This window comes from Mustelus asterias, chromosome 4, assembly GCF_964213995.1.
Source record: "Mustelus asterias chromosome 4, sMusAst1.hap1.1, whole genome shotgun sequence".
NCBI classification, from domain to species: domain Eukaryota; kingdom Metazoa; phylum Chordata; class Chondrichthyes; order Carcharhiniformes; family Triakidae; genus Mustelus; species Mustelus asterias.
In genome coordinates, this window is record NC_135804.1 from 112,021,788 (window position 1) to 112,045,513 (window position 23,726).

A 23,726-nucleotide genomic window follows, 5' to 3' on the forward strand; every position below is an offset into this window, starting at 1 on the left:
ATTGTTCTTCTCTGTCAGAGAAAGATCTGGCCTCCCTCAGCACATCCTCATTTGGCTGCAATGTGTATGTTACTTTGATCAAAAGCTGGAAAGGATCCATAGGCCTACAACTCATTAGTGTTACACATTAGGACAGTATGTTAACAGTCATTTTTGAGACAGTTTGAAAAGGTTAGTCTGCATTTACGAAATTGAGCAGCCTTTTCTTAAAGTCGATGGGGCTTATTGACTTTATTGATCCAATCAGTGATGTTCTTTTTCTTATATTTCATTGCCTGCAGGTGTAGAAGATGCATTCAGTTTTACATCAAAAGTAATGACTGTATCTTTTCACAAGTATTCACCTGGATTCTTCCCAGGTAGGTCTGCTGTCACTTCAGTCCTCCTTCTGGAATGCAGTATTGATACAGAATTTTCCTTTTTATGATTTCTTATGGTTATTTCCCAAGGGACAGGCGATGTGACAGATATTGGAATGGGAAAAGGAAGGTATTACGCTGTGAATGTCCCTTTACAAGATGGCATTCAAGATGAACTGTATTACCAAATATGTGAAAGGTAGGAACTGCTATGAAATTCAGTCAGGTCCTGATTAATGCAGAATTACTTTTTTATAAAACTTGCTTGAATTGGGGTTTCCCTATATTTCATCTACAGCATATAAGTGGGTTTTCTGCCTGTAACTCGACACAAACACAAATGAATTCCTGATATCTTCTGCATTGATGCAGGACACACATGAACTTTTAGGCTAGGTGTCTTCTAGCAAGGGAAGAAGGATCATAGGGCAATTTCCTCCAGCTGATATGCAATTTCCAGATAACTATCAGTGTGATTTAGGCAAAGGCAACCTATGACTTCTGTGGTTTTGTCAGTAGATGTTGATTTCTGAACAGTTGTGTGCTGCACACTTCTGATCACTTGGAACTGCATTGAAACTGCCCAGTCTCATTCTGTCTGTCATTAATTATAGCCAGTTGACAGGGAAGACTTTAAAATGTTATTAATCTGGACAGGATTCTAACTTTGGTTGCAGACGTGTATAGACAATATACCAACACCGCATGAACTTCTATCCCACTCATTAAGTCTTTATTACTTCATCAGTGCAATGATCAGGACCATTTCAAAGGTGGAGCAATCAGATCATTTCTTCATTGACTTGAAATGAGTAGGTTTGTCATTGATTTAGTGAGACAAAATAGTTTATAACATCACATAGTATCCTAGCTACCTAGATTGGTTAGTTCCCTACCTTTGACAAAATTCAGGTCTTGTTCTGGTCTGGAACTAAATCAGCTTTCTTTTATTCAAGTCCACCTTTGGTAAAATATGATTGTGAAAACCAAGATATTGAATGATCAATTTTCAAATGTATGATGTGGTGACAGCGCAGGCAGGAGATTTCTATTGCAAGCACTCCTTTACACCAAAATATTGTTACACCCAGGATGGGAGGAGTGCACGGTTGATCGAGCCCCACTACTTCACAGGTTGTACCATTCACGTAAATATTTAATTCACTCGCCAAGATAGCCAATTGTTTACCTTTGATATTATTAGACCCAGAATAAAAGAGATTTTAACCAGGCTTCTTTCAATAGACTCAGTGATTGATTTATTATTAAACAAAACCCCTTTTTAAAACAAGTTGCAAGAACTGGCTAACACACAATTTGTAATCTGGCAGTGTAACTATCTTTTCTAAGATAGCACGCACGCAAACAAAGGACAAGCGAATAGTGTCCTTTCAGAGACTTGCAGTTATAAAAGAAAAACTTTACGAAAAGGATAAAGTTCATTGGATTTCAATGCTGTCAATTTGGTACTCCCTCATGTTGAGATGGGTCGCAAGTCCCAGTAGATCTCTGGACGTTCTCGCCAACAGAGCTTCGGCATGAAGGAGAAAAGAACCAGATCAATCTTTGGGTTCTCCCCCTCATCTCAGCCTCTCAGATTTCCAAATAGAAACAAGTTCCACTGAGATGAGGATTGCTACCTGGAGACAGATAAGTCACACTATATTTCAGATATGGCATGGAGACTAAGAGTTAGGCATCTTTGCCCTTCTTGTTTTATTCCCAACTGAGTTTATAAAAATGAGTTCAAAATATAAAATTAATTTCCAGTAAATCACCAGGGCCTTCACCGTTAAAAGTTTTTTTTCCCTCAAGCTGTTAAACTAATTACAGTTCAAAGAAGCAAATAGCACTCCACCTCAAGTACCACGCTGGCCATTTCCCTGAAGACGTGTGTGATGTCTTGGAAAGGGCATGCTTACTTACAGTCCAAGGTGAACTTATGACCATTTAAAAAAAAATCCAGGTCAGTTCACCAGTAAAATAAAGCAATCTTTCCAAGTTTAAAAAAAGTATATAGTTCTTGAAGATGTGGTTTCCCAATAATATATTGAAGCTTGGTGAGGGGTGGGACCTAGTGTCTGTGACTGAATTTTACAGCCCTCCAGGAGCAGGCTGGGAAGCATGTGAAATGGCGGGGAAAGGCAAGGGGTGAAGAGACCATTGTCTTCCTGCCCCCATACTATTTCACATGGTTAGTTAGAGTATGGTAATTGTACCCAGATGCTAATTAAGCCACTCATATGGCACGTTAAGGGTCTTTTCCTGCCACCACTGGAATTTTGCCAATGGCTAGTGTGCCCTCAACCATGTGGAGAAACAACATTGTGTGCCTTGACAGTCTCCTTGTGAGCTTGGTGGGTGGGGAAGGATGCACCTATTGGTGCACCGTGACCCATGGGGTGGTGTCCCCCATCCCCAGCTGCACTGCGTGCCCTGCGGCAACCATACATCACTTCCCCGACACCGTACCAAGTTGCCTGATTGACCTTGAGGCCCCCAGACCCCACTTAGCCTGGTTGGGAGGGCAATGCTTCCATGGCATCCTCTTCTTCCAAATGCAGTTACAGTAGTAGTCAGCAGTCCTACTACTGGCAACTACTGCACTGTTGACCTCCCGATTGGCCAACAGCTCCTAGGGGGTTGGGCAGGGATGGAAGCTGCAGTGGCAATTGATTTGTTGCCTGACCCCCGTTGAATGCAACTGGTGTGTCTCAAAGGCTAAGGTGAGATCACTGCCAGCTTTCTGGACCGTCAGTGGGGCCCCCACTATGACGACAAAGTTCAGCCCAACTTGCGTGTGACATGTTGGGTCCAAAAATACAATTATTAGCCAACACTGTTTCTAATGGTCTTAGCGCAAGTTGACATAGTGATTATTATGCACTACATGGATGGATCCATTAACTACAATACCATTGCTCATTCCTTATCATTGTACAGTCACTCTTTTATCAGTGCCTTGATCCTGATATTGTGGGAGCCCCATAGGCTGACAGGAAAATTCCAGTTGGCCTTTGATCAATGTCCTTAATTGGCCTTTCAGTTACCTGAACAAGCCATCTGCCACTTGTCTTCCTGAAAATGGCTTGGGGATGGGAAGATGGCTGGCAGCCTGAAATTAAGAACTCACCTGCCTGAGTTCTCACCCCATTGACCTCCAAATATGCTCTCCCTCATATCTGAAATATATATCAAGAAATTCCATCAAAATGTTGCATGCAATTTCAACCAAAATTTAGCTTTTTAAAAATATTTTCCCCCTTCCTTCTCTTTGGATCTTTCTCTAGGTCACACCAAATCCAATAATGGACTAGCAACTTTTTCACAGGGCTTTACCGTGTAACCAGCTGGATTTTCTTTTTATTCATTCATGAGACATGGGCGTCGCTGGCTGGCCAGCATTTATTGCCCATCCCAGTTGCCTTTGAGAAGGTGGTGATGAGCTGCCTTCTTGAATCGCTGCAGTCCGCGTGCTGTGGGTTGACCCACAATGCCGTTAGGGAGGGAATTCCAGGATTTTGACCCAGCGACTGTGAAGAAACTGCGATATATTTCCAAGTCAATCCAAGGAGGATGCGAAACAGAGTGCGAGAGCAAAGCACTTTGACACCTTTCCTTCCAAATGTAGAAACTGCTTAACTTCTGCTTTGTAAATATTATTGGCACAGTTGAGATCAGCAACTTGCTAAATGGGAACAAGCAGGGTCCTGCCACTTCATGACATGATATGCTGATGCACCAGCAGTTACTTGCTTTTTCCAATATTCAAATTCCACAAGGCAATTGTTTTTCTTCATTATCAAGTCTTGGTGAGCTAATTGGTGTTTCAAATTCCAATCAACACTCTGCAAATGATCGTCAAGATCTGACTGTGTTGCAAACAGTGTCAAACCTCCAGCTGAAACTATTTCTTGTTTGTCATAGTAAAGCAAATGTACTAACCAAAAGCCCAGCACAAATAAACCAAATTGCTTTTTTGCATGTCAGTTTGTGGGATACAGATGTGTTCCATGGATAATGTGATCTATATATAACTTGAAACATCACTGCTCAGAATTTGTGGCTGGAATGAATTGTTGAATATTTTCTACACCCCTGCAAACTAATATCCTGTATCAACCATTTATTTATAAAACTGGAAATTTCAGACAACAGAATTGAGAATTCTTCTGCAAAATCTATATTGATCTTTCATTGTTAACTGTGCCCTCTTGTAATTTTTAGTTGTCAATGTCTTACAGTTTCAAATAGTTAAGTCTCTGACAATTTATCAATGGCAACCAAAACCTAAAGGTGGATTTGGACTTGGTCATACCTGTTTCTGGGCATGACAAGGCCTCTTAGCGTTTCAAAGTGGCACTTGAATGCAGATGTATCCTTCTGAGATGGTCAGGACATATGAGGTCTGCCTGAAATATGCAGACTAGGAAGGATCATGACGTTAGGTGGCATTATGGAACTCCATGCTCCAGCTAATGGCCTCTTTTAACCTCTCACTGCTGAATATGAAGTATGAGGTTAATTCCCTCCCAGCAACCTTCTTAATTTAGAGTTTAGTTGCTGTGTTTTTTTTTCTGGCTGCTGCTTCAATTGAACGCACTTATATTGCTTTTCATAGTTGTTTCAAGTTTTAGATGTCTACAGGGTGTGTTGTGGCAGATAGTGAAGTACTTGCTGACTTCGGTGCTGGATTTTACAGTTCCCCTCCCCAGTTGGTAGATGGATTGGGACTGAAAAATAAACACCATGCCTAGCATCTACCTGTTCATAACACTGGAATTTTACTCATGGTGGGGGAGGCATTGGGAGTAGAGTTGCCAACTGTGATTAAATGTGTTCCTGGGTCTTTCATCACATGACTTGCCACCACAGTCCAGCCATTAGTTGGCCAGCACATCCATCCCAGTGACGCACTGCTTTCCTATACCAACTGGAAAGCAAAAAGACTCATATATAAAGTTTGATTGTCAGCAAAATAGCCTTTTTCAATATTTTTGTATCTGGTGAAGAGAAGTTCTAAGAAAATGACAAAAATAATGTCACGATGATTTTTCTCCAGGGCTGCACATAGCAGTATCCTGGTGATTGATCTTCAATTAATGGGGACTCAATCCCAGAAAATTGGCATTCTCAGTCAGGAGACTCACCTGTCCAATCATTTGAAGCCCTTGAATGGCCAGTTAAAGGTGACTTGAGGACCTTCCCCTGCTGCCTCTGAGATTTTATCTGCAGTGGTGGGAGGCATGAACAAAGCATCCAGGCTGACGCGTTTCACTGGGGCAGATTGGTGACCAGTTGGATTGAAGGGATGGGGGCATATCTGTGCCCTCTGCCCTCTGTGTCCATTGGAGGAGCCCCAGGGTAGCAGCTCGTGGAGGCAGGCCTTCCTCCTCAATGGGAAATTACAATTGGCAATATTGTATGGCAGTCTTTTTTTTTACTTTAATGGACTCATTGACCATCTGTGTTCTAACCTGCAACATACAGAACAGGTGAAAAATCCTGATAAGATGCTATATAAATTAAATCATTCTCGTGCAACAGGAATCAGAATGTTGAATTCCTTCACTGGATTTCAGAGGATTATAAATATCAAATATCCCAATGTGACTAAGAATGTGATACTAAACTAAATGAAACTTCATCTAGAATCCATCTCCAGAATTCTATCGCAGACAGCTTGGGTTTGAGTCCCAATGTAAGTTGATATCTCATACACTACAAATTGAAGACAAAGAAATCATTTTAGTCATAGTTGATGATTCACAATATTAACCTTGTTGCTGAGAGCACCAAAAACCCAGCAAATTTGTACTGGGATGTCAACCTGCGTGAGTGGAGCACTTGTGCAACAGAAAAGACTTCATAACAGGTGATCTCCTGCTGAGGCAATGACTGGGGCTACCCTCTTGAAACTAGAGGCTGCAATACAAACTGAAAAGATAAATCGCCACAAGGAGAAGGAGAGTGGAAAAGTGCATCTCGTTACTTTGAGTAATGCATTAGACATTAACAAATTAAATCACAGATCTATATATGGTGGATGAGTTGTCTCAGCTATGGTATGATTTTTTTAATGTTTAGCAGAGGCCAGGGACAGCCACAGATGGAGTAAGGATTCATCTCCCATGTCAACCAATGGTCTGTTTGAGTGAAATTAATGGCGACCATGGATGGTGTATAAAATGGTGGGACCAAGTAACGGAATTAATTTTAAAGTGACAATGTTATCCTCACCATCCGAGAAAAGTAAGCAGTATTTTCAACATATTTCGTCCCACATCCAGAGCCTTGGAATGTACAAAAAGAAAACTCAAGGTGCATTTCCCAATCAGTTCCATCCAACAAATGAACATAAACTGAGCATAGGCAATTCAAAAATAGAACAGAAATCTGTAATGCTAAATCTCCGATAATTAGTGCCCAGTCAAATATTGAGACAGGATTTTTCATCAGCACAGCAGGAAAATTCATATGATTCAAAACAAAATAACAGGTTACAACACTTAACCAAAAATACAAAGTCTGAGTTTGCATATTCCATTATCTGTGATCACAACTGTGTGCAGATTTGTGAAGACAGAAATCTTTGAATTGAGCAAAGAAAGTGCTGAGTAGATTGAAAGATAGTGAGGTTAAAGTTTAAGGGCTCAGAAAGAACACTTGGCCTCTTCCCAGATGGTACTTGATGCTTTTCTTTATTACATTTTTAAAAAAACATTTTCTAAGGACTTTTCAGTATCTGTTCAGAGTTGCCTGTGCTTTACAATTTAGTTTGTGGGATCCCTCAAGCTGTGGAATTATGCACAAGACTGATTCTCCCCTATCTCCCAACTTGATCTCTCAACATCGCATGCTTTTGTTTTCAAAATTATTTGTGTCAGCTGGCGATAGTAAAATAACACATCATTGCAGAAGGTGCATCACTTTAGTCTATCGCAACAGAATGCCATTCTGCTGAATGTACAAATTACAGAAAAATGCGATGAGAGGCAGAAACCTAACCTCTGTTATCCTCTGGGATGATCTCTGAAATCCACAGCTGAGATTTTAACCTATCAAAATCCATTCACTCTAAGTAGAAAATTTTGATTTAATACTTGGTGCCTTGGATGGCAATATGTTGTTAACCTCCAGCAGTATTCAATATTGTTAGACTTCTGGGAGTAATGTTTTTTGGAAATCTCTATCTCCAATACTGCCACTGTGTCCTTCTTAGGTATTTCACCATTATACTGTTGCTGACGAGTGAGATGGAGGTCTTCCTTTAGACCTTTCTCAATATTTCTTTGTAACCAAATGCTAGAAAATAAGTCAGAATACCAAAGAATAACTGGTCCCAGTTTTATCCTCCTCCCCTAGCCTAAGACAGGCAAGCCATATCCTATGACTCCCATCATACAACGGAGTGAGTACGTGAATCATTCATTCCGTTGCCAATCAACAACAGGAATCTATTCTGAAAATCAAATTTAATTGCAGAATCTAACAATAGTTTTAACTATATTTGCTTCGGGAGAGGGTAATATTTTTGTTAAATGATCAATGTTAATGTTGTCATCAAGTAAGCTGGGTTAGAGGAATTACTGCATCAAATTAAAATGGTGTAATATGACTGATCTGCCTCCCTGCTTTAATCGCATTCCATTGCATTGCCATTCTAACATTGGATTGAATTTTGTTGGGGTAGTCCTACCAGCTGGCTGGAAAACTGGAAACAACCATGCCTCGAAGTTTTTGGGAGCGCTGACCCAATTGTGGCAGGCAAGCAATTAACTGCCTGGAGTTGCAGTTCCTGTCCTTGAAATAAACAATATCTCACCAAGAGCTGCTGACAAATTGGAGTAAGAAGTTTAACAACACCAGGTTAAAGTCCAATAGGTTTATTTGGTAGCAAATGCCACCAGCTTTCGGAGCGCTGCCCCTTCGTCAGGTGGAGTGGAGAAATGCTCACAAACAAATGCTCACAAACCTGACAAAGGGGCAGCACTCCGAAAGCTAGTGGCATTTGCTACCAAATAAACCTGTTGGACTTTAACCTGGTGTTGTTAAACTTCTTACTGTGTTTACCCCAGTCCAACGCTGGGATTTCCACATCATGACAAATTGGAGGCCAGACAGCTCTTCACTCACAGTGGTTCCGCAGGCAGCATTGGCAAATCCTGAAACTGCACCCAGTCCAGAGAAACATCATAGATGCTGTCCTCGGACCGACGTAAGTGGGGTTGGGGTCACTGGAGATAGGTAAGAAGGTTCTGGCAAGATGGGTGGATATTTAATCAGAGGTGGCCTTGTCGCTGGGGAGGATTGCCCGATCACGACAGCCTCTCTGCAGGGAAGCTGCTAGGTTTTACTGGACGGTCGTCCCACATGGCGGAGGCCTTCTCTGCATTCCCCTCCTCCTCCGACACTTGATAGCATGCCAGCAGTGGAGGAAAGATGCCATTAGGCGGCCACTTCAGGGTCTCAATTGACCTCTGGGCAGGAACGCCGTCCTTGACCCTCCCTGCAGCTGAGAGAATTCCAAGGCATTGGGAAGGCAGAGGGTGCCTTCTCTGATCACGCTGCCTCCCAACCTGCACCTGAGGTCCCCATTAAATTCCCTCCAGTGAGTTTGAATGTTTTAACAGTCAATCTCGCTAGTGGGGATATTTGCTGGGATCATGACAAGATCTTGACTTATGATAATCCAGTTTTCCTACATTTCTCAGCCAGAACCCTGTGTAGTTGACTGAATCTGTATTGATCTTAGTTCAGTTGCCTTGAGCTGTCAGACACAGTAATTATTTGCACTACTACCTCATGCTAATGACTTTGGTTTTTCTAATTTAACTGTCTCACGCTGTGAGCACAGGTAATTGCTTCAGTCAGTTATTATGGTGCTGTTCAAGAATATGATGTGCACAATCAACAGAGCCTTCAAAAATATTTTGGTTAATAGGATTTTCTGTTGACCAGACTGGTTCTTGCAGAATTTGAGTTGGTTATTGGGAATATTTAGGGTTAAGCCTAAAAGATCATTTAGCCTTTTTTTTTAATCCAAAGAACAATTGTTCCAAGAAGCGAATTCCGAAAGAGAAATGTGTTGTGCTTATTTAATACTGTTTTAATTATAGTTGTGTAATATTAATCTTGGAGATCCTTTACAAACAATATCTATGATGAAAAAGTTATGTGGAAGCTGTAAGCCATTAGTTGTCAGAGGAGGAATAGCATTGGTATTAAGGGGGACCGTGGTAACTCACTCCAGGTGCCAGCCTGGGATGGTAAGTTTATTCCAGTTAACTATTTAAAGAAAAAAATCTAACTATCTAAAGCAGACATAAACTTTTAACTTTGATTTTATTTAATTTCTATATATTTATTCATAATTGTGCAAATTTAAGAATACTGGTTTTGTGAAGATGTTTTTCTGTATTGGATAATTTGGCCGTGAACAGATTTTTGGATGAATAAGGTGTGAATGCAGCTGTGTGATCAGGCAGTTGAACATTGGATTTTTTTTTTAAGGAAAGTTAATTTCCCTGAAGGAAATGGCATGAGGGATAAAATCAGGTGGAAGATCATCTTAGCGTATTCTCATCAAATTTCCTATTAGTGAATTCAAAACTAGGTTTTCACACCTTTCGCTTGATTGCACTGTATGAATTCTATTCTATTCTATGAAGAATGGCAAATCTTGGATAAGTTGTGAGTCAATGAAGCATAATCCTAGCATTAGACTGACCTATTTTTTCCATTTTTGGATAGTGGGCATTGCTGGCAAGATCAACATTTATTACCCATTCCTATATGGGAATAGGATTGATGATGAGAAAACTACTGATTACAGTCATCCTGCATTGCCACGTACAGCAAATGTCTGTTATCCAATAACATCTATTTCCTTATTTTGTTTCCTCATTAGTGTGTTAAAAGAGGTGTATGCATCATTCAATCCTGAAGCAGTGGTCTGCCAGCTCGGAGCAGATACTATTGCTGGAGACCCAATGTGTTCCTTTAATATGACACCAGTGGGAGTGGGAAAGTGCCTGCGTTACATTCTGAACTGGGAATTGCCAACTTTGATCTTGGGAGGAGGTGAGTCCATCTGTCTTTTGTTGCAACATGTTTAATAGTTACAGAGGTGATTGAAAATTGCAAATTGAAAAGTAACCAGTTCATTGACAAGTTGCAATGTCGACCATAAAGAGGAGTCTATTGCTGTGTGTTTTTTCAAAGTGTATTTTATAAAGGTAGAGCTCTTTAGTAATTGTCCAGATACATACATCATATAGTGTGGTATGCAAGCAAACTGGCCAGGAAGGCCCAGGATCCACCCCAGGTCTGCGCAGAATGAACACATATTTTAGCTGAAATGAAAGTGGAAGTTCTGCAAATTCCATCACTATCCTTGAGTTGGCTAGTAAAGCATCACGGGTTACCACTCCTTATTCATAACAGTGATATTGTCTAGAAGTGTGTGTGTTAAATTCAGGGAGGATTTGAATTAGTCAATGATGCAATCACAGTTAAATAAGTGAGAGATTGTATAGAGCATGGGATCTGAGTTCAAATCAATCCCAGACTGATGGAATGAAACCTCTGTTTGCTGTAAGCATCCTGCACAAAATGAATTTGGGGCAGTTTTAGCTCAGATTATAATAGACATGTCCTTAAAGCACTGAGCCTGGGTAATATACTCTGTCAGTCGGTGTAGATGTGATAGGCCGAATGGCCTCCTTCTGCAGTGATTCTATTATATTGTAGTAGGCCCTGACCTGGGGTTCTGATGAGGCTGTCAATAACGTTAGTCAGTCACATTATTGTGGAAGATTTAAAAAGGTACAGGTACTCAGGCTCCACGTACTGTGAATTAAACGCATTGGTCAACTCAGAAAAACTGTTATTGGATAATAGAGGAAGAAAGAAATATGAAATAATTGGGAATCTTCACAAGCCATTAGGCACCACGACTTCAACCAACTTTTAAAATGTAAATGTGGAAGGATTTTATTAAGGTCAGACAGTAACAGATAACATTGTCACTGTGCCTTCTGCCAAATAAATTATTTCTGTGTGGTTTGCTTTTCTGGTGGAGACAGGGGGCTATAACCATGCTAACACAGCCCGATGCTGGACATATCTGACTGCCGTTGTCCTTGGAAAAACCCTGTCCTCAGAGATTCCGGATCATGAGGTAAAGCTGCAACAGGCTACCTTTTCTTGCTATCTGCTGAGTCACTCTGACTAATCAAACCTGGGACTTTTACTCTGAATACAGTTTTGTAGTCAAATGACAGCACAACAATAATGCACTGTCTCTTCATTTCCCCCAGAATGATGGGCTTGTTCTGGCTGAAGTAAGCTACAACTGTTTGATTCATAAACGGAGCATTTGGCCCTTCTTTAATCATTACTGAGAGGCCTCTCTAGGCTTTCTGCTACCATTAGACTTTGAATTTTCTTTTAGATACGGATAGTATTGTGCTGATTGTATAATTCTTTTCAAACATTTATGTATTTGTTGCTATACAAATACATCGATTCTATAAAAATATAATGTTATGCTTATCTTACAAGTTCCTGTTTTTTTCCTGAATGACTGTTTCTTAGTGTACTGAACAGGGCTACTTATTGTGCAGAGCAAAAGGACTTAATCGGGATTGTAAGGGACAGATTACCAGGGGGTAGAGTTGTAAGTGACCCCAGTACCACAGTTGGACACTCACAACTCATGATCTTGTATGCATTGACATTAGAGAAAATAATTCCTTCCGTCAATGTGGCAAATCTGGTCCAGTTGCATAATGTTTTTAATACAGTTATTCAATTGTTCCTGCACTAAATGAACTTTCTACCAATGCTCTGACCCACCTTTCAGCTATGTATGAGTAGAACTGTAGATCTTATGCTTTCATCAACATGAAAGATCATCCTGTCAACAACCACCTAAGTGTAGGATTGAAGATCATGTTTCAGGTTTCAAATACTGGGCCTAAGTATTTAGAAGGCGGCTTTTAATCAAGGGCAGCATGGTGGCACAGTAGTTAGCACTGCTATCTCAGCACCAGGGACCTGGGTTTGATTCCAGCCTTGGGTGATTGTCTGTGTGGAGTATGCACGTTCTCCCTCCCATGGTCCAAAGATGTGCAGGTTAGGTGGATTGGCCATGCTAAATTGTATCAAGGTGTGCAGGTTAGGGGGATTAGTGGCGTAAATGTGTGGGGTTAAGGGAATAGAGCAGGAGTTGGGGCCTGAGTAAGATGCTCTGTCGGGAATCAGTACAGACTTGATGGGCTGAAAGGCCTCCTTCTGCACTGTAGGGATTCTAGGATACTATGAATGGTAAAGATTGGGGTCAGCCTTCCTGCTTCTCAGCCAATTTAGGGCCGCTCCCACTGCCACAGGGCATTCTACTAGGAGCAGGGGACCCGCACCAAGTAGGCATACCTGGCAGCCTGCCTGTGGGCTCAGAGGTGAGGGTCCCTCTTGATTGGGCACACTGTGCCTCATGGAGGGTTCTTCCAGTGGCAAGGGCTACCCCTGCTATAAAAACACACCTGCGCTACACAACAATCTCCCACCCCAGTGGCAAGCAACTTCCTCTTCTAGGCCTCTAGTGAATGATTCTGGTCTAGGACCTGCCAGAGACCCAGGAGTGACCACTATTTCTGGTGGCACTGCTGGGACTGAAGAGATTTAGATTTAGAATCCCTACCGTGCAGAAGGAGGCCATTCAGCCCATCGTGTGTGTACCAACAACAATCCCACCCAGGCCCTATCCCCATAATCCCACATGTTTATCCTGCTAATCCCCCTGACTCTGAGGGGCAACTTAGCATGCCTATTTCAACGTAACCTGCACATCTTTAGACTGTGGGAGGAAACCGGAGCACCCGGAGGTAACCCACGCAGACACAGGGAAAACGTGCAAACTCCACAGAGACAGTCACCCGAGGCCAGAATTGAACCTGGGTCCCTGGCGCTGTGAGGTAGCAGTGCTAACCACTGTGCCGCCCAACATGTTATGCTAACATGATATAGAATTAGATTGAGGCTGGAGGGAGTGTAAGATTCATCATGCCAGTCACTTAAAAATGTGAGATAGAACAACCTAGAGTAAAAGCAAAATACTGTGGGTGCTGGAAATCTAAAATAAAAACAGAAAATGCTGGATAAATTCAGCAGGTCTGGCAACATCAGTAAATAGAGAGAGAGAAACAGAGTTAATGTTTGAATCCATATGACCGGACTCAAAACATTAACTTCGTTTCTCTCTCCATAGATGCTGCCAGATCTGCTGAGTCTATACAGCATTTTCTGTATTTACAACAATCTACAATACTGACAGGTCTGTCTCATTTGTGTTAAAGGTTTTAGTTAGTTAATTCTAGGTATGGAACAGAGTTTAATATGCCAACAAAGAATGAAATGAGGATATATATTCTAACTATTAAAAAAAATTCTGCACCGTAGGGACTCTATGATAATTTGTGGCTGCCATGCTTTATTTAAAAATACATACCCGGCCTTTTGTAGGGAGTTTATGGCCAAATTAACTGGACACCTCATTATGGAATCCTAATCTAGTTAAATTGTATGTCTGGCCTTTGTATATTGAGATTGTTTACATCTGTGGGATCGTTTGTGAATCAGAAACAGCTGCTTTGATTTATTTGTGACGGATATTTTTTGTCTGCAACTTGGACATCAAAGCAAAGGATGGAATATAATCAGGCATCTGCCGCATTTTTTATTTTTTCATGTTTTGCCGTATTGGTATGTGTTGAGGCTAATTTCTCCTAACACGTTTCATTACTGAAGAGAGCTGCAAATTTTTAGAACTTTTATTGTTTAAAGGAACAGATGAGATGAAGTTAAGTCTTTTACTTGTTGATATTTATCTGCCGATTGCTTTTGTCTCTGCACAATTTTACTTCCAATAAATCAAATTTAGCTGTTTAGTCTGAACTGCACAGTTTGCTCATGTGATGTTCTTCCATAGATATGATATCAGAAGTATGGGTAACTTTCTCCTGCTATTGCTAATCGCCACGGCATGAGAGTTCTTCAGAGTAGAAAAAGCATTGATTTTAAATGCTATCATTATCCTATAGCACAGTGCATTAAGTACCATCCAGCATTGTACAGTACAGGTTATTAATTTGTATCTTGCTAATTGCAGGTTTCCATTCTACTCTTTTAACGCATTAATATAAACATCATAGCAAATGTAATCTGAATTAGTCCACTGGAAACAGTTTGAGAGCCATAGTACGGGGTGGGGGCGGTGGGGGAGGTGGGTGCTATCTCTTGGCTCACTGAGCTGATGATGATCTTTCGTGAGTTATGCAGTGAATATAAGATTCCTTTGACCTCTGTCAGCAGGGAGGTACTCTGTTCCAGGCAAGAACAATTCCTGGAATCTCAAACAGCCTGTTCATTCTGGGTTGCTATGCCAACTGTCAAATGGTGATTTACACAACTTGTGCTTTTATTTCTTCTTGGTACGAGGTAGTTGTTCGTTTGAATCGGTAAATAGATTTTTTTTATTTTTTTCTGTGTGGCACAACAACTGCAAAGGCAGGAAAACATGTTGAGGGGTCGCAGCAAGTGGAAGTGTCACTGTAGTCCTGGAGTGAAGGCTAGTGCTTGTTTCCATTATCAACATGCTGCGCTGGTGGTGATCTTTGATATTTTACTGTGGGAAGGTGCTAAGGGCACTCAGGGTCTATCAATAGTGAGGAAAGCAGACAACTTAGCATGGTTCTGTGCCTCTTACCAACTTGTTTCAGGGCACAATCGGGTGAACCCTGCAAACAGGTCACTCACCCTCCCAATCTGTGAATACCATCTCAAGAGAGGCAATTGGAAAAGATAATAAATTTTACAAAAGCAGCAGAAAAAATAATCAACTGCCACAAATTATAATTTTGAAGTTGCAGAGGGAGGATTAAGATTGTGGTCAAGAATCTAAAAGAACAGGACTGAGAAATGTGGAATGACCTGAAATGAGAACTTCCGTGGTCCCAGTCTAATTTCAGAATGCAGTCTGAGCTTTGAAAGGACGTTAACTGCTCCATTCCCATGGATAATTAATGTCATTGCCTGCACTGAAGGAACTGACATTTCCTCTTGTAATTAAGTTTGTGTGTGCAGATTAGGGCATCTGTTCACACAGTGCTAGTTTGAATTTAATTCTTTATTTCCAATCATTCTCGCTCACAGTGTAGTGAAGCACACTAGTTTTTTGTTATTTTTGTTTTATGTTTTGGAGTATTTTCATGAACATGTGAACAGTAGTTCTTTTTAAAGATTTATCGTTTTTGCTTCACATTCTCTTCCTTGTGCATGTTTAATTGGATACCTTCTCTCAGGACTCTGCTATTCCGGCTGCTACTGACCAAGATGAGGTTTCATTGTGCTACACTACAGCTTTTTAAAGGTTGGATAAGTTTTGAGGAAATAAGATTCAGCATCCTTAAGAAATTGAACGGCACAGTGGCTCAGTGGTTACTGCTGCCTCACAGCGCCAGGGAACCGGGTTCAATTCGGGCCTCGGGTCACTGTCTGTGTGGAGTTTGCACGTTCTCCCCATGTCTGTGTGGGTTTCCTCCGGATGCTCCGGTTTCCTTCCACAGTCCAAAGATGTGTGATAAATTGCCCTTAGTGTCAGGGGAATTGGCAGGGTAAATACCTGGGTTATGAGAATAGGGCCTGGGTGGGATTATGGTCGGTGCAGACTCGATGGCCCGAATGGCCTCCTGCACTGGGATTATCTTCTATGATTATCTTCTTTGATCATGAAAATCCTTGCCATACACTTGCAGAGAGATTACAGGTTTTTATCAGACATCATATCCCACCTCTAGGGGAAAAGTTCGCAATTTGGAAACAAATTTGTGATTCACCATTTCTTGCTTAATGTCTCTTAGCTCCCCCTTTCAGCCTGATTAGATCGTATCGCTCGAGTTTTGGACCACTTCACCAGACCTGGTGATCATTTTAACACAAAGGACGTTTTTGAATATCAACGGCTGGGATTATAATCAAGCCACCAGTGTCGAGATTACATACTTTGCGTGGATCATTGTCAATTTAGACTGAGATTAGAACCTAGCCACCTAGGATATGAATGTGCAATTTTCATTGAAAATATAGTAGACCATTAGTAAACTGAAAACAGTGAGTCAGTGCAACCTGAACTCTGCGCTGCTAATCTCTGGTTGGGTTTACAACTCCATTGTCATGAGTATAATTGGTTCCGCTTGTATGGAGCTTCAAGTTACCTAATTATTTATCAACACCCAGACAGTGTGGTTGGCACTTCCTGCAATTACTTCAGAAGACATTGTATGGCAGAATTTACAGGCAATTGCCCTTACAAATCCTGCCTGTTATACTAAGTAATGAGCTTGAATTGCTCTTTGTAGACGGAAATAATTGATTAAGATTAGTGTTAACTTTTTCACATTAAAGACATGGTCAGATAACCCTATATTGGGAAATGCTCAACGAACTATAGCAATGTGAGTCTTGGAACGTTCCTATTTCACAGTTTGATTATACAGAACAGACAATGCTGGAATCTCCTCAGTTTTTCCAACATTTACTGTTGTCCTTTCAGATTTCCAGCATCCACAGTATTTTGCTTTTGTTTATATTGAAACTACAAGTTCCAATGTAGTTGGGAACCTGCTGCTGTAAATATCATCGAACTTCAGAGTATTGGTATTCCGTACTGCAGGGGTTAAAATAGATCTACCTAAGTAAGACACTACTTCCTATCTTTTCAATTCATTCATGCAATATGAGCATCAATGGCACGCACTGTACTTGTTGCTCATCCCTCACTGTTCTTGAGAAGGTGATAGTGTGCTGCCTTTTTGAATACAACTGAGTGGCTTGTGAGGCTCTTTCAGAGGGTAGCTAAGAGTCAACTATATTGGTTGTTGGTATGGGGTCATATACAGACAAAACCTGATGAGGACGACAGATTTTCTTCCCGAAGAAACATTAGCGAAACAGTTGGCACTTTTAAAACAAGTGGGTAGTTTCATGCTCATCATGACAGATTCAAGCATTTTTTTTCTGATTTGTTTAATTGAATTTAAATTTGGGTTTGAACTTGTGCACTGTACCGCGATCCTTATAACTTCGAATCCGTGTATATGTACTCTGCTTAACATAGTTGCAGATTTTTCAATGCCGTTACTAACCCCAATTGACCTCTCAGTACTTTACAGAGTATGGACCTGATTATGTTCTGGAAATCACCCGAAGCTGTAGGACTGACCAGAATGATCCCCAGCGGATTGAGCAGATACTTAGCACCATCCGAGGTGAGCAGTGAGTACTGTCATGAAATTCAGAAAAGCAGATGAGCTCATATCAAATTGAGGTGAATTTTCTGAATGTGTTCAGGACAGTTTCCTGGAACTATCACAGGGTGGGCCATACTGGAGTTAAAAATAAGTAATGAGCTGGACCTATTTAATAGCCTACTGTGGCATGACATTTATCCATTAGCACCTTAATATGATTGAATACATTGTCCTGTTTGAACGGGAAAGAGGCGAAACAGCTACAAAGATTCAATTAAGGTTGACTTCAACAGGATGAGGCAGACGCTCTCTGCAGTAACATGGTCAAATCTGTTAATGGCTAAAACTGTAGAAGATCAGTGGTGGTGTTCAAATTATAATTTAGTGATACAAATAATACTACTAAGGGGCAAGAGCTCTACCTGCCAAGAAAGAAATAATTGGTGACTAAATTGAATCAATGATGACATAAAACTAATTTAAAAAATAATTCCCAGAACTCTGTATGTGAATCCCTCCAATTGGGTTTCACCTCTGCAAAAGTGCTGAAATAGCTTTTATCAAACTCGCAAATGACATCCTATGTGACTTTGACAAAGGTGAGCTATTCCTCCTGTTCTTCCTTGGCCTATCTGTTGGCTTTGACACAGTTGACCACATTATCTTCCTCCAGTGCTTCTCCATTGTCATCCAGCTAGGTGGAACTGCACTCACCTGTTTTCATTCTTGCCTACCTAAATGTAGTCCGAGATTTATCTACAGTGGTTTTTCTTCCCACTTTTATACTATTCCTGAGGTATGCCCCACAAATCTATCCTTGACATCCTCCTTTTTCTCATATACATACCCTCATTCGGCAACATCATCAGAGGGTGGCACAGCGGTTAGCACTGCTGCCTCACAGCGCCAGGGACCTGGGTTCAATTTCCGGCTTGGGTCACTGTCTTTGCGGAGACTGCTCTCCTTGTGTCTGCGTGGGTTTCCTCCAGATGCTCCAGTTTCTTCTCTCAGTCCAAAAGACTTGCTGGTTAGGTACATTAGCCATGCTAAATTCTCCCTCAATGTACCCGGACAGGCGTGGAGTGTGGGAACTAGGGGATTTTCACAGTAATTGCAATGTTAATGTAAGCCGACTTGTGACACCAATAAATAAACTTTAAAAAAAACATGCTATCCATATATTCACATGTATGGCAATGACACCCATCTCAACCTCACCTCTGCCTCTCTCAATTGCTTCACCGTTTATAAATCAATGTCAGACAAGCAGTCTATTCAGTATTGGATGAGCAAAAATGTTCTCCAACTAAATATAAGGAAGACTAAAACTTATTCTTTTGGTCCCAGCTCCAAATTCCTTTCCCTAATCCCCGGACTCCATCCCTCTCACTAGCATTTGGCATGTTGCTGAATCACATTGTTCACAACCTTGATGTCATATTGGATCTAAAAATGAGCTTCTTAACACTTAACCTGTGCCATCACTAAGACTATTTTCACCTCTGTAACATCACCAGACACCTTCACTGTCTCAGCTCACCTGCTACTGAAACCCTCATCCATGCTTTTCTTACCATCAGACTTGGCTATTCGAATGCATTGATGGCTGGCCTTTAACATTCTCCCCTTGCTAAACTTGAGGTCATCCAAAACTCTGCCTGTGTTCTTACTTTCACTAAGTCCCATTTGTCTGTCACCCCTGTGTTCACTGACCCACCTTGGCTTCCATTAAGCAACACCTCAATTTAAAATTCTCATCCTTGTTATCAATTCCCTGCAATGCCTCACCCCTTCTGTAAATCTCTTCCAGCCCCATAACGTTCCAAGATATCAGCACTCCTCACATTCTGGTCACATGAGCATCCCTATTTATCAGTGGCCATTCCTTCAACTGCGAAGGCCCTAAACTCTGGAATTCACTCTGTACACCTCTGCCTCTCTAGCCCCCCTTTCTCCTTTTAAGTTGCTCCTTTAAAAATTACCTCGTGTCCTAAATGTCCTTGCATTGCTTTTTGTCAAATTTTGCTTTAAAACTCTGCTATGAAGTGCCTTGGGCTGTTTTATTTAATTAGGATTGCTATATAAATGTAAGTTGTAGAAAATGCACACAAGATCCTGTTGAATAGGAAATGCACAAAGAACAGAAATGGGTGACAAAATATAGTAAGAGCTACAAAGAAGGAGTATGAAAATAAACTTGAGGGAAATCAAATTAACACTAATGAAGAAAATAATGGCCAGAAATATAGGCACCCTTAACTGGCCAATGAATGGCCACTTTAAAGTTACCTCCTGCCACAGCTGGTAGCTTACTGGTGGCAAGGGTGCCCATGCCACATGCGACGCTGTCAAGTAAAGGTTGGTAGTGGGGCAGCTGGCTTGGCTGTGGGACGGTTGGGGGTTCCTCCTGCTCAGGCAACCTATACCTAATGAAACCCTCTCCCCATTGCAACAGAAATGGCTGCCCCGCTTCGCACTCCACCCCCTTGTCTCTCAATCATGCCCCTTCATCCCTCCCCTCACCGGGACTCCTTGACTGGCTCCGACGAAGCCTTCAGGGACATTCCATGACTTGACTGATTGCAGCCCAGCAGTGATCACTGCTTATGGACATGTTGCTGGTCATCTGGAGGTAGGATATACTCACATACAGGGACAAAAGCTATACCCTCAGGCAGCTAACTGCCTAACAACTGTAAAATCTGTTAGTGGTTTCCCAGGCCAGGGGAGGTGGGCTCACTCCTGACTTTTCAGCAAGTGGTCAGGGCCAAAACCACGAAAAATTCCAACCAATGCCACTGAAGATTGCTAAATCTTAGATAGTTTTCACATCAGGATTTTAAAGGAAGTAGACAAGAACATTGCAGATGCCTTTACTGTAATTTTCCAATGGAATTGTTCCTTTAGATTGGAGAATTCCCCATGTGATTCCACTGTTTAAGAAAGGCGATAGACGAAAACCAGGGAATCATAGACCAGTTAACCTAACATCTGTTGTCAGCAAGTTACTAAAGTTTATAATTTAGGAAAGGGTCACTGAACATCTGGAACGCTGATAGTAGAGAATCAGCATGGTAAAACAGGTCATGCCTGATAAACCTGTTTGGTTTTGTTTTTTAAAAGGTAACTGAAGTAGTTACAACGGAATCTCGATGGATATCGTTTATATAGTCTTTCAGAAGATAAAATCCTTGATGAGAAATTGGTAGCTAAGCTTGGAAGTCCATGAAATAACTGACTCGGTTAGGAAATCGGCTAAGTAGCGGGTGATAGAAAGTAGGCTGAATAGGCAGATACACTAAATAGCAGTGCTGACTAGTGCTGGGTTCTCAACTATTCACAACATTCACCCGACTTTGGGATCGAGAGCCACGTTTTCAAGCTTGCCAATTCCACAAAGCTGGGAAGCATTGTAAGCAGTGCTGATGGAACATTAAATTACAAAGAAATTAAGTAAATGAGCAAAACTCTGGCAAATGGATTTCAATATAGACAAGTGGGAGGTCTCCACTTTGTATATAAAAAGGTAGAAAAAAGTGTTTTATAAATCATGCAAAGCTAGAAACAATGGCATTCCAAAGAGAATGAGGGTCCATGTAAGTAGATTATTACATATTACAAACAGGTACAAAGATAATCAAAAAGTGAGTGGAATACTGGTGTTTATGTCTAGAAGATTAGAATGTAAGGGGTTTGTAGTTATGCTACAGCTATACAAAGCCTTGGTTTGACTCAGCTGGAGTGCTGTGTTCAGTTCAAACTGATTTATTGGTCTTGGAGGGAGTGCAGTTTAAAATTATTAGAGAACATGGCCTGAAAATAAGAGCCGTGCCTTTCTGGAATTAAATTAGGAAACACTTCTACTTGCAAGGGAAGTTTCGAACTCTCTTCTGCAAAATGCAGTTGTTAATTTTAAATCTGAGATTGATGGATTTCTGTTGAAAGGTATTCAGGAAAATGGAACAAAAGTTGGAAAATGGAGTTAGTTCGTAGATGGGGTCTGATGTCACTGAATGGTGGAACAGGCTCGAGTGGCTAACCGACATACTCCTGTGTTCCAAAAGGTGGAATCACAGGTCAGCGCTGGTTATAATGGGCACTGGTTCATGGGCTTCCTTCAGGAGGTGGCTTTTTCCATTCTGGATTTATAGTCTTAAATCAGGATATCCATTTTCTAGTTAGGCAGAGAAATTCTACAGTAATCAAAAGAGCTATTTGAGTGACTCAAAGATGGTTGTACTTCCAATTTTCCTTCATGGTCCTATCATTGGGAATTTTCCTGTCCCCTTTTCAATACTGAACTTACCCATAAATGTATGGCTAGGATCAGGAGTTCAGGGGGCGGCACGGTAGCACAGTGGTTAGCACTGCTGCTTCACAGCTCCAGGGTCCCGGGTTCGATTCCCAGCTCGGGTCACTGTCTGTGTGGAGTTTGCACATTCTCCTCGTGTCTGCGTGGGTTTCCTCCGGGTGCTCCGGTTTCCTCCCACAGTCCAAAGATGTGCGGGTTAGGTTGATTGGCCAGGTTAAAAATTGCCCCTTAGAGTCCTGATGCGTAGGTTACAGGGACTAGCGGGTAAATATGTGGGGGTAGGGCCTGGGTGGGATTGTGGTCGGTGCAGACTCGATGGGCCGAATGGCCGCCTCCTGCACTGTAGGGTTTCTATTCTATTCTAACAGTATAAGATCAAACTTTTTCCCCACCATAATCAATGGTTAAGTTTACTGGCATAGTGTTCTGTTGATAAAGCCCTTCTTTCCAGAAATATTTATTTATATAGCATCTTTACTGCAGCACAATGTTCCAAGGCACTTCACAGGACTATTATCAATCAATATTTAACAAACTTAAAAAGTGATTAAAACGTATAGCCATGTTCTGAAGTTGGACTTATGCTATGATCTGAGTATTGGGAAAGTTGGCTGGATTACATTTTTTAAGATAATGTCAGATTTGTTGCAAAGAAAAGTAGGCTGCTCCAATTTATCTACACAACAGTGATCAGTCCAACTTCACTGTTTGGGGTCCAGAAAAGGTCTATCAAGAAGCTAAACTGAAATTACATCTATAGTTTACAACCTCCTTTTGAAGTGGAAGCATTTTACTTCCTATTTAAATGTGGCACAGTCAGCGCCATGGACCCGGGTTCGATTCCTGGTTGGGTCACTATCTTTGCGGCGTTTGCATGTTTTCCTCTGTCTGTGTGGGTTTCCTCCCACAGTCGAAAAGATGTGCTCCTTGCAACATTGGGAATGAAAACCTAAGACCTGCAGTGCAACCTCAATGTGGACAGTCAACATAAAATGCACTGAGAACTTCCATAGCAGTAATCCATAAGTCTCATTAGATGCACAAATAATAACATTAGGAAGCTGTCCCAAAATATAACTGGTGAACCTGAGCATCGCCTCAGCCCAAGAGTCTCTTTTTGGACCTTGTGCTATTGAGGAAGCCCTGACTAAAAGAAAACTCACCCTGGCACCCTAGTCCATTGCCACCTTTGTCTAATTCCGTCTGCCCTCCTTTCTGGAAAATCCCTATTAGCATTCAAAATTCAGGTTACATGAGCACCAGCAAATTATTCAATTTGACCAGCCTGTGCTACCTGGCAATATCAGATCATTACTTCACAGGTGCATGGAATATCTTAGCAGCATTGCTGGCAAGTCTGCAAAATGAGATTTTTGTTGCACCTAGCTATAGCTAATCATGCAAAAATATACCTCTGTGAGCTTGTAATAGTGGGTATAGCCAAGCATAAGAGTATTGTGTCTCTAAGCACACCGTACAAAATGCAACCTGAACACAGGAAATGCACTTGTTTAACATGTTAACTAAACTGTCAAGAATGCGTTTCTGCAAGTACCATATGCTCGATGGTGGAATCGCTCAAAGTGCAAAAACAGAAGGTGGCAATACATATATAATAAAACAGTATTTTTTTCTTAGTTGTGATGCATGAATGCCGTTATATAAACAGCATTATATAAACTTAAATTACTAAGATTTTCAGAATAAAATTGTGTTCATTATCACATTTTACTATATCAGGAGTTG

The 23,726-nt window shown here is 41.2% G+C and overlaps 1 protein-coding gene across 3 annotated transcripts in view; it reads left to right on the forward strand.

Moving 5' to 3' along the window:
• The window catches only part of hdac8 (histone deacetylase 8), a 50,005-nt gene that overhangs the window by 23,484 nt on the left and 2,795 nt on the right, over window positions 1–23,726 (forward strand). The window contains exons 6-10 of one of the 3 annotated variants that reach the window (XM_078211647.1): window positions 282–359; window positions 450–558; window positions 10,270–10,442; window positions 11,447–11,541; window positions 17,581–17,686. In XM_078211647.1, coding sequence (XP_078067773.1) covers window positions 282–359; window positions 450–558; window positions 10,270–10,442; window positions 11,447–11,541; window positions 17,581–17,686 — 561 coding nt within the window. Of the gene's footprint in view, window positions 1–281; window positions 360–449; window positions 559–3,649; window positions 4,513–10,269; window positions 10,443–11,446; window positions 11,542–17,580; window positions 17,687–23,726 lie in introns of those variants that run through there. The other 2 variants (XM_078211648.1, XM_078211649.1) reach the window with 2 other exon arrangements.